This window comes from Strongylocentrotus purpuratus, unplaced genomic scaffold (genome assembly GCF_000002235.5).
Source record: "Strongylocentrotus purpuratus isolate Spur 01 unplaced genomic scaffold, Spur_5.0 spur5_contig_844, whole genome shotgun sequence".
Taxonomy (NCBI): Eukaryota; Metazoa; Echinodermata; class Echinoidea; order Camarodonta; family Strongylocentrotidae; genus Strongylocentrotus; species Strongylocentrotus purpuratus.
The window spans coordinates 37,695-50,181 of NW_022145551.1; the positions used below are offsets into that span (position 1 = coordinate 37,695).

At 38.3% G+C, this 12,487-nt stretch overlaps 1 protein-coding gene across 1 annotated transcript in view; it reads right to left on the reverse strand.

The window, feature by feature from the left end:
• Nucleotides 1–1,796: 1,796 nt before the first annotated feature.
• The window catches only part of tmem16 (transmembrane protein 16), a gene marked incomplete at its 5' end in the record, with an annotated part of 66,422 nt that continues 55,731 nt past the window's right edge, over nt 1,797–12,487 (reverse strand). The window contains 6 exon segments of the mRNA NM_001079541.1: nt 1,797–1,997; nt 5,567–5,657; nt 7,870–8,093; nt 9,078–9,130; nt 10,826–10,978; nt 11,559–11,698. Of these exon segments, the coding sequence (NP_001073009.1) occupies nt 1,797–1,997; nt 5,567–5,657; nt 7,870–8,093; nt 9,078–9,130; nt 10,826–10,978; nt 11,559–11,698 (862 nt within the window).

The following is a 12,487-nucleotide window of genomic DNA, read 5'->3' on the forward strand; positions in this document are numbered from 1 at the left end:
TCAAAATCAGATCACTTACATCCAACCCTGTATGCATGTAAACTAGCAAGATAAAATTTGAATGAAAATTGAGGGAAAAAGAACATGTTGGGGAAGCAAAAATCATCACAATATTCACTATTCACAGCTGCACGTATTTCAGACAAAAACCCTGCATTTGAAAGAAAAGATCACTTTATCTCCAAACTGTACAGACACTGCATTGAAAAGTCTTTTCGTACTTCTACACACATACATGTATCAATGTATTGATGAAAAGGGTAGACAGACTTGCTATACACTGTACTAAGCATTTTCTTCTATGAGTAAAAACTGGATAAGACTGATTAAAACACAGACATTTAGGAGAGTCGGTAAATGGGTCAGTATTTCATATTATCATAGTTATTTCATGTTCTGTTTCATATTACATGCTTATAACATGCAAAGCTAATATATAGCTATAGATACAAATTGTCTTCATTAGGTTGATAAGTCTAAGCATTAAGGTGTAAAATATGAGAGATACTAGTATTCCAAAGGCTCAAACTATTCACTTCTTTCAAAAGGTCCTAGAAAATACTCTTTTTATTTACAGTATAAAAAGTGATGAATAGAATAACAATTTCTTTTCTTCTCCAATTTGCATGTTCATGCACTCGAACATTGGGTACCTGCCATCATTTTCATAAAACTGATTTAAAACATGACATGGATAATCATGTGTGGTACAGTGATGAACGCAAGGCAGTATTTTGCATAGAAATCAAGAGGTGATGCCAAACGGTAGTCCAAAGAGATTGAAAGATTCTTAGAGAAAGTGATACGTGACCGAGACATCCTAAATAACCCAAACTGTACATGCATCATAATGGATATCTGATCAAATGATGAATCACACTGATGGGGCTAAGCTTTTTTTTCATACAAGATGATTTTCTTTTTGAATATACATGCAATTTTCAAACAGATGAGAGGCCTGCATTAATCAAATTAGCAGTAATTTAGGTATATTTGAGGCCAGGATTGCTTGACAGATTTGACGAATAGCGAAAGTGAAAGTGAGAGTGATTTTGAGCGTAAACAGGATGAGCACAAGGATATAAACTGCAAAAGAGGTCACTCATTATAAAATGGTCCATAGACTCTACAAAAATGTGAATATCGTTGAGAACAATACAACATATGACATGGAAAGAGAGTCATGAACAATACATGTACAACATTTGATTGAGAAAGTGAAACACTATTATAACAGAAAGCTTAAATATGTAACTTAGAGGGAAGCAATTAATTGTACATCCTTGTTCTAACAAAGAGATTACATATAACCTTGAACATCGATTTTACTTCTGAAAGCATTTGAAGAGAGAGCATTTTAAGGAGACTGTATTATGAAGAACAATTCAACATGGGGTTTCGTAGCAAAATGAAACTGCAAAGCGTGTATATACATGAACGAGCTTCAACGGTATTTCCGGTGTTGCGGTACGATACGAAATCGGATATTGATACGAGAATGAAAAGTGATGAAAAGTCATTGTCGATTCCCTTGCTTAAATGAGGGCACTATGTAAGATAATCTTTAGTACAATAAGGACAGAAAGATGATATAAGATAGTACAACTCATGAGGACTGTCATGGTTGATTCCCATAATAGAGGGCGCTACATAAGTTTAGCTGTATACGATAACGAAAGAGAGATAATGTAGTCTGATTTGATTTGAAATGAATGGATGCAGACGTGATGATAGCGAGGATGGCCAACATCGCCGAGCGAGGGATGATGCGTAGTCGTGGCGATGAGAGAGCCGGTCTAAGGCCCAGCGGCGCCGGCCTGCTCTACTTCCGGTCCACCCGGCGGGACCAACTTCTTGCTCTTGCCGCGTTGCTCCGTGAGGGCCGTACGCAGGGCCTGCTGGCCGAGGTAGGTCTCGCGTTTGATCTGGTTCTTGACGAACTCGGGCATGTCGGGAATGATGTATGCCACAAAGAACTTGGTGAATAGGACGAAATGCTATGCGTTGATGGAGAGAGAGGGTACAGGTGGTTATGTATATACAGATACATACAGATTAAACAGAGAGACAGTTTGAATGATAGCATTGACAGGTTGAGAGAGAGAGAGGGAGAGAGAGAGGGAGAGCGAGAGAGAGAGAGAGGGAGGGAGGGAGAGAGGGAGGGAGGGAGAAAGAGAGGAAGGGAGAGAGAGAGAGAGAGAGAGAGAGAGGGAAACAGAGTAGAGAGAGTAACCAAGAGAGTATAAATGTGAAGGCAAGAGATAATATATTACAGAAAGGCAGAGAAAAGAGATAAAAATAAATCAAAGAGAAAGGAGAAAGAAAGAAAGAGTCAACAAACAAGGAGGCAGATGGAGGGTGGAGAGATAGAAATAATTTTAAAAAAGAGAGAGATAGAGAAATAAATAAGAGGGAAAGCATAGGAGAAAGAGGGAAAGAGAAAGCATGAGAGATAGAGGGAAAGAGAAAGAGAGAAAGCATGGGAGATAGAGGGAAAGAGAAAGAGAGAAAGCATGGGAGATAGAGGGAAAGAGAAAGAGAGAAAGCATGGGAGATAGAGGGAAAGAGAAAGAGAGAAAGCATGGGAGATAGAGGGAAAGAGAAAGAGAGAAAGCATGGGAGATAGAGGGAAAGAGAAAGAGAGAAAGCATGGGAGATAGAGGGAAAGAGAAAGAGAGACAAAGAGCAAGCAAACAAGGATAGAGAAGGGAGTGTTTCAATTATTAGAGAAAAAGAGAAAAGGTGAGATAAAGTAATAAATCATATTACGAGAGAAATATATAATCAAGAGAGATAGAAAGAAGGAGTGTAGGTAGAGAAAGCAGGATGTACACACATTTGATTTTCTTAACAGAACATATAAAGATAAAATGGGAATATTGTGATGTGCCAGTGATATTTTCAGTTGAAGAAACGAATAGCTAGCAATATATTTAAAAAAATATGTATCACACAATAAAAAAATAAAAAAATGAGTATATGGCAGCATATAACACAGTGAGTTTCTATGTACTTTTTGAAAGATGCTTGACAAAAAATCCATAGGTAAACCCCATATTTCTTCACAAAATAACTGGATATTTCTTTATCTGATAATTTTATTCATCTTTTTTTTCTCAATACAATGTAAAATTCTTGCAACTCTGTAAATTTCATGATAATCTGATAAGTTTGTAAGTTAGTTACATATAGTATTTAAAGAAAGTTAGTCCAACTTTGATATAAACCTGTTTCGATTGTGTAATTACAACCCCATGCACTAATGACATGTTATTACTACGTTACTTTAGCATAAATGATTAAGTGGTTCTTAATAACAATCGTTAGTCTGTCCTGAGTATTAGACGTCGTCCTCAAGTGTTCTTGAAATTAATTACGCAATGTCAAAATAAAACATCCTGCTATATGCGATGTTGTTAGTTTCACAAGCATGGAAATGATAAATACATGAATGGATTTTTTATGAATGAAAGCAGCACAAGTTTATTAATCTTGGCTTAGCTTTGCCATGTCTGCATGCCATATATCATGATGAATATATAACAATGAAAGGAAATGTCCTTCAATATATTGCCTTATTAGAAACCACAGGCGTTTATGTGATGCTACGAAGCAGGATACCATACACATGAATGAAGATAAAGTATTATTAACGTGTTGGCTACGACCAAGTGCACATCCGGAAACATCTAAAAATGTAAATCCGGCATCTGAAAATAGATTGCGAGGTATTTATTACCGCCATTAGCGAACAATCATGGCTTAGGAAAAGAAACCACTTGCGTTGCTGCGTGCCAAGTTTTTCCAAGAAAATTTCTCCAAGTGATGGCGTTTGCAATATTTGGTATATTACTCTTGATTAACAAATATGCTTACTGTTTGTGTACTTTTACAAATGAATCGAGATAGATGGAGAATAGCAGATAACAAATTGTAAGCATATCGTAGTATAGCAGAATAGAATCTTTTAGAATCACAGGAAATTAGCGTGTCTGCAAAATCGCTGAGATATCGGAGACGCAATGCATTGTGGGAATGCATTGTGGGAATGCATTGTGGGAATGCACATTGCTATATGCGATAGTGAGAATTATAAGCATGATAGTGTTTAGAATATTAGTTACTCCCGTACATGATTTTGATAAGAAATGAGACAAAGTGAATGAATTGTACAAACATCAAACTCATGAATGCCAGGATAATGAAAAATGAGCAACATTGATGACGGTTCTGGTGAGGAAGCAATTTCCAGCTTCGGGATAATATCCAGAGTCTGAAAAAAATGGGCTATTTGGCAAACTCAAGCTGATGATGACATGCCTACTGTGTATGATCACTGCCGTTAATACATGTATGTTAAATAAATAAAACACTCCCTATTCTGGGGATCATTCTCATCAAGCCAATTTTAGCTTTCACGATTCCACACTTCCTTTTATCTTATGTTGATAATGACAAACATGTATATACTTTTGATGTTTTTTAAAAGAGAGTGAAATAGAGTGAAATAAATAAATGAAATAAAATGAAATAATCAATCCTACAGCATTAAACTCTGTATTCTGGGTTTTCATCTTGCTCTTTCCTCTGATGTTAAAGCTTATCTGCACTAGTTTGGCCAGGAGGGATTAGACCACACAGCGAGGTCACTGACGGGTGGCTATCTCATCAACTCTCAAATAACATAAGAAATAGAGGATCATGGGGGACCAACAGGCACCGATTGGGGAAGTTTTCTATAAAGAGGGAGCAAGTAGCTTCAAGTAGGACAGTGGGGCTTTAAATAGAAGATTAAACTTAATAAAACTGTTTTGTTTCTTCTTCTTCTTCAAAGCGACTTTTCACCAATATCTACCCAAACCTTCCATTGTTAGTGGTCCGTTACCAAGAAGGGGGAATTGCTAGAAAGTTTATACTTTGGGGTGGGGTGGCAATGTTGGATAAAAGTTGCTAAAAAGTTTGCCCGAATTCGCCAGCCAACCAAAAGCAAATAAATTAACCACAAATTTGCAAACACTGATTAAGGATTTGGCTACAGGAAATTGAGACACAACTCCTCAACAAACATCCCGACATGACCTGTGTTATTAGCATACACACACCAATATGAGTACTCCGTCAAACCCAATACACCAACCACCTACCAATATAAGTATTCCATAAAACCAAAGACAACAAACTGCACTAAACCATCTACAATTATCATGAAATTTTCAAAGCCGATAAATTTTAAAGCCAATAAAAATGCACCGTCCAAAAGAGGCCCTGACAGTGTACTTCTCAACTTCTAGATTATTTCCCACTCACTGCTCTTCATTTACAAAATTATCAAAAACAAAACACAACTTATCACACCCCCATGTTCAAAATGGAAGAATCTCCTCAACAGTATTATCCTGTTATAAAGTGGGTAGCTACCATTTTTGGGTGGGGATAAAATCTAGAGGTTTGAAGAAAAAAACACACACATTTCACTGCATCCCTTCAATAAGAATGGAACAGTCCTAATATTTGCTTTCATGCAATAAATGGGAAGGTACCATTTGATTTTAGGGGGTGGACTTACCTCATAGAGCAGGATAAAGGCCAGCTTAATGGCGATGACCAGCCAGTAGTCCAGGGTGACATTATAATGTTCATCGTAGTTACCACGGTATCTTTGAAAATGGAATTATTGAAGAAAAGAAAAGAAAAGCATCATTTAAACTGGAAATGTGCACATTGTATACCCTCAGTTTGAACAAACCAGTGATGAATGGATTTGGTTACTCCAGTGCTTTTCATTAATTTGTGATTTTAAACAAGAATTTGGCCAAGTTGAGGACAATTTTGATACCATTCCTCAGAATACATAATCTTTCTTCTGTACTAGTGCCTATCTCAATAACAATTTTTAATTTTACAGTCATAGGTTCTGATAGTTCTTTGTACGAATTGAAAATCTAGTGCCGTTTTCATTTGTTGCACGCTTTATTGCCACAGAGGGGGCTGATCACAAATCAACAGATATATCGGTCAAATTCATTTTGAATTGTGTACAAATAGAGTTTTTGAGTCTAGTATTAAATAAACATCTGGAATTAAACATTCAAATTAATGTGTTGATAGCCACTTTGGTTGGAGGTTCCTAATGGTCGACCTCTTCATTATATCACTGGATTCATGGACCTTCAGTTTCCTAGGTCTGCAAAAAGGAAAAACATCTTTAATCTATGCCCCTTGTTTGCCAGCAAATTCAAACTGAAGGGCTTTCTCGGTGTCCAAAGGGTCCGTCCAGAAAGTTGGGGCAATTTTAGTGACATACCAGAAATAAGAAACTATGTCTCCTATCTAGATAACAATGTTTGCTAAAATGAGTTTTGCATAAAAAGCATAGCCAACTAACTTCAGAAGTACTCAAGCTTCATGATGAATCAATATTATGGACCCAAAGTTTATGTAATGTTATATGAATATGGTGTCCATGTAACGCCGGTAAGAAGATAAATGTGTATCAAACACAGATTTTGAAGAAAAGCAACTGAAACAGAAACGATTCTAGCAGGGCACTACTATTTATATTCATTTCATAAAAATCTTCAACAAATAATTTCAACTTCCATGTGTAGTAGAAGATCTCATACCTACGTTACATGGACACCGTCATATTTTTTGCCCTATTTTTATGGAATGACCCAAAAAGAAACTGACTGAAAAGATTACCTAGACAGGGGTGATGAAGAGCACTAAAAAAAAAAAAGGGGGGGGGGTTTCCCTTCAACCACGCTCCCCTTGAGTGGAAAAAAAAGAGGATTCAGGGCGGAAAATGGCATCAAACGACATTCCGCCCTTTTGAGTAAGAAAATCTTGAAAAAATAGGAAGGAATCAAGAAAATAAGGAAAAAATCTGAAAAGAATCTGGAGAAAAGAAAAAAATAGATGGACCTTCGACCGGTGCTGTCGAAAATGATGCCTCCGCCATGGAGCAATTTTACAAATCAAAACAGAAGCGAGGAATTTTTGCATACATGACCCAAGTTTGGCGGGAATCCATCAATGGGTTCTTGAGATAAAGCGATCACGAGCTATTTTTGAATACATAGTGAGCCCTGTGACCTTTGACCTTGGATCTCGTGATCCTAGAATCGAATCAGGTCATTGGCTCTGCAAGATACATATATGACCCAAGTTTGGCAGGAATTCGTCAATTGGTTCTTGAGATAACGCGATCACGAGAACGGGACGTACATACGTACGTACATACAGACGGACGGACAACCTGAAAACATAATGCCTCCGGCTAATTTGTAGCGGAGGCATAAAAAAAAGGATTCGGGAGGAAAAAATGGCATCAAACAACATTCCGCCCTTTTGAGTAAGAAAATCTGGAAAAAAAAGGGAAGAATCAAGAAAATCAGGGAAAAATCTGGAGAAAAAAATAAAAAATTGGGATGCCGATTTAAAGAGAAGGTTGAGTTCTGGGAAGAGGTGAAAAATTATTAGTGAGCGTTATCATTCTTATTATGCAAGTGTGAAAGAATATCACATAAGACATGTTCCCTGAAAAGCATGGCTCTTCAAATGCCTTCATATTCTAACTATGTCATGTAACATCGTAAAACTCCAGGGTAGGATTTTTATGCCACGTGTTTGTGTAGTCCCATATACATCTTTCTGTGTACAGTGTTTGTAAGTTTACCAAGACTTGGCCAAATTTCTTATCATTTTGATGATTCCAGAACCTTGCAATACACACAAATTCTTACATGCTAGATGATCAACCTTGTCTGGTCGATTCCACACCGTTTCTTTCACAATGCAATCGCATGACCAGAACTCAACTTCATCTTTAAATCAGGTTTTTATCAGGCCTGCCAGAGGAAGACTGACCTGCATACGGATACGTTCAATCCATAGTTGGGGTCCGTGGTGTCCTCATCACCAACCCTGGGGTAACTCGGATCTGTGGGCTTAGAATCATTCTGCATGTCCACGGTGTTGAAGTAGGAGAGCGACCAGTTGGTATAGCCGTTGAGCGTTGCCTCGGGTCCTCCGTAGTAATACTTAAAGACTTGACGCGGGATGAACTCGGACGTGAAGGCAATGACAAGGGCCTGTCGTGGAGATGAACAAAATTAATTTATTTATTGATATATTAATTAATATAATATTAAAGCCCCACCGCACTAGTTTGGCCAGGAGGATTAGACTCCCTGCATGGTTACTGACAGGTGGTTATCTCATCAATCAGCTCTCAATTAACATAAGAAAAAGGGGATCATGGGGGACCAACGGGTACCGCGTAGGCATTGTTTGCTATATAGAGGGCGCAAGTAGCTATAAGTAGTGCACCGTTTAGTTGAGGTGAGATAAACTTGGAAGTGAAAAGTATAATAAGGGCCTGTTATTAAAAGAGAGAGATAGACATAATAATAGTATTGGATATTTATATAGCGCACATATCCACCCTGCAAGGTGCTCAAGGCGCTCCAATATTACCCTGGCTCTGCTAGGCTAACGATTTTGGTGCTCACAGCATTTAAGGAATTCCTTCCCAACCGATACCAATTTCACATCTGGGTGGAGAGCGGCAAATGTAGATTAATGTCTTGCTAAAGGCCATTAGTGCTATGGCGGAACTCGAACTACGTACCCTGTGATCCACTAGACCACAACACTTCTACACATAGAATATTAAGAGAGACAGAGAAAGAGAGAGAGAGAGACAAAGACATAAACAGGTTGTCTTTATGAAAAAGGAGAGAGAGAGAGACAAAGACATAAACAGGTTGTCTTTATGAAAAAGGAGAGAGAGAGAGACAAAGACATAAACAGGTTGTCTTTATGAAAAAGGAGAGAGAGAGAGAGACAAAGACATAAACAGGTTATCTTTATGAAAAAGGTGAGAAAGGTGTTTTCAAGGGAACAGAAAATGTGGTCTTTACAGACAGGTGGTTACTAGTATAAAGCTTAGCTGGTTTCAATACACAGTGAAACCTGTCTATAAAGACTACCCAAGGGAGACAAGAAAAGTGGTTTTTATAGGCAGGCTGTCTTTGTCGACAGGTGGTCACTTAAGCAGGTTTGACTATACTTACATTGGTTAAGACAGACAGGTTTCCAACGGTGACTAGGATTGCATACCAAGCACCTATAAATGAGACAAATTTGTGAGATAAACATATTAGCCGCTTCTAATAATTGGATTGTATTTACATGAATTGAATTTATGTTGTGTGGTAGTAGTTTACAACTGGGCCCCATTTCACAAAACTTGTCATCAGTGACAAATGACAATTTTCGTTATAAGCTAGTGAAATCCTTGCTTCTGAATGGTTATCAGAAGATTTTTCACTGATTTTTGTCATGTGTCACTGAAAAAAGGCTTTGTGAAATGGGTCCCAGGTCTAACACAAGCATAATAGCAATCTTCTTTGTTTGATGTACTTTATATTATCTAGTTATACTGTATTTTACAACTGTTCTTACACTACCACTTCAGCACTTGACACCTTACCATTTCATCTCTTCGCGACTGGTCAGAGCAAAGCTCCCTTTTACAAATTAAACACTAGCATATTACCGAAACCCCTTCTTACCGAAATCCTGGGCCCTCTTGGCGACTGGTCGTCGGAGCTGAGAGATATTTGTAGGCATCGAGACGGACCTCAACGAGGTTGTTAGAAAGAGCGAAGAGAGAGACTTCTCTTTTACAATAAATTAAACACCAACACATTTACTGAAACCCCTTCTTATCGATATCCTGTGCCCTCTTGGCGACTGGTCGTCGGAGCCGAGAGATGAATTTGTAGGTATCGAGATGAACCTCAACGAGGTTATTAAAAAGAGCGAAGAGAGAAGCTCTCTTTTACAACAAATTAAACACCAACACATTTACTGAAACCCCTTCTTATTGATATCCTGGGCCCTCTTGGCGACTTGTCGTCGGAGCTGAGAGATGAATTTGTAGGCATCGAGACGAACCTTAACCCTATTTTAACTGGGCTATTTCAGACCAGGTTTTTACTGGGGGGGGGGGGGGGTCAATTTGACCCCCCCTTAAGATCTCGGCCGTTTAACGGCCGATCGCCGCGAAAATTTGTATACATGTCAAGTGAAGTGTATAGAATACTATGGTAATTTCAATTTTTTGAAAAATTCACTCATTTACATATTTATGGTAATTTATGCAAACAAGGTCATAAAATTCACATTTTTGCCCATAAATCATACATTATTGATATTTAAGGATCCTTTTTCTCTACATATATTTGTTAGACCGTTTGAAATAATAATACAACACAAAAAATTAGAAGAGCCAGGTTATTCCTTATGTTATCTCTTGTTTTGATAATTTCTTATGTATTTCATTGTTTTTTCAACTTATGTATTTCATGGTTTTTGTTGTTTTATTTGATTTATAACTACAATTCAACTATTTTGACCCCAAAACAAACACCCAAACTTTAAACAAGACCAAATAACCAATGTTTTATCTCTTTTCAGGAAAAATGACATTTCCATATGTTTTGTACACAAATCACAAAAATGAGCGATTTTCGGGCTGACATGCATCAACAAAATGTCACGTGACTCCGTAACTATACGTCCGATTTTCGAAAAAATTGTTTTAAAAGATGCGTAAGACTCGAAAGAAAAAAGTCATGAAAGGAAAATTTTATATCTGCCGCGGTTTTGGAGAAGTCGCGAAATTTCTACAGGGGGGGGGGGTCAAATTGACCCCCCCCCCCCCCCCAGTTAACGTAGGGTTAAGAAAGTTATTAAAAAGAGCGAAGGGAGGAGCTCTCTTTTACAACAAATAAAAATTACTGAAACCCCTTCTTACCGATATCCTGGGCTCTCTTGGCGACTGGTCGTCGGAGCTGAGAGATGAATTTGTAGGCATCGAGACGGACCTCAACGAGATTGTTCAGAAGAGCGAAGAGAGGAGCCAGAGGGAAAGCAGCCACAAAGATGGTGGAGAAACCAAACTGAACGACTGAAAAAGAGAAGAGGAATAATAAAAGGATGATAACTTGTACTTTCAATTTTGGGAATACATGTATCAATGTGAGTGGGATTTAGAACTAAAGAAATTTAGGATTTTTATTACTTGCAAGCTCTACAGGAAAATTGATTTCATTCAAAAGAAGAAGAAGAAGATATTGCATTGGGGATGGGGGGGGGGGGGGGGGGGGTGAGAAACCATTTTGAAGGGAACCCCAAAATGAGGTCTTTGTAGACAGGTGATCACTGTTCACAATGGGTACCTGGTAGGATGTGAAAGTTCATGTGGTTGGACAAGCAAGTGTGCGCTTGCAAAATGGCGACTGGCTGGAATGCTCCCCAGGGAGTGGAAAATGTGCATACATTGTGCGCGGGTAAGCCTGAATCCAATGACCGGGGTATTAACATCTCTGTAAAGTGCTTAGGCACATCGTTGGATCGATGTATTGAGCGCTATATAAACACAGAATATTATTATTATTACTATCACTAAAGCAGGTTTGACTGTATCAGACCAATAAAATCGATCCTAATCCAAAAATTGCAAGAGAGACCTAAGAGAAAGAACTTACCCATCTCGAGGTATTCCTTGAAGAGCCCTCGTGGTCCAAGATCGGCCAGGTCAGCGTCCTGTTCCCACTGCTCATAACGTCCCTTGCCGCTCTTCTCCTCCTTGCGACCGGTACGAGAACGCCAGAAGTTCATCAGGACACTGGAAGGGGAGAGATAATGAGAAACAGCCCATGTGATGTGAGTGAATGAAGAAGGGGTTTATTGTCCAGTATTCAAACCAGGGCCCCGTCTTACAAAGAGTTACAATTGATCTGAATCAATCGTTAGTCTTCTTATCAATCGCAAGTTTGCAGTTGGACTATCTCCTATGTACATAGTTGCGATTAATATCCTCTCTTTGTAAGACAGGCCCCAGTTGATGTAAACATCATCTCAGGGGGTTTTTCACAAAGACTAATATCAACTTTAAGTTGGACTAACTATGGCAAGCCGTTCATGCCACTGTTTGCTCTCAACATTATGATCTTTAGATTTTTTCCTTCAATAATGAATTATCAAAAAATGTAAATTCTGTAGATTTGTGACGATTTATACATCACTTGAGAGACTAATGCCAGTAAATGATAAGACCAAACAATGGCATGAATGGCCTGCCATAGTTAAGTCCAACTTAAAGTCGATATTAGTCTTTGTGAAACACCCCCCTGGGTAAAGTTAGAGTCCCTGGCGGATTTGTCTCCTCCTCAAGACCGGTGAACGAACGCTAGAAATTCATCAGGATACTACAAAAGGAATTCAAGTATCCAATGAAACAGCCCGGAAACTACCACATGTGCTATTTTCTAGTCCCACTAACCAACTTTTAGCACATGTATTTATCCTGTAACATTTTCGATATATATTGTAAAGGGATGCTACATGTATGTATACAAGTTGTAGCAGGGTTGGCCGAGACGTAATGTGTTCATCATTCTTTGAAAAATTACTA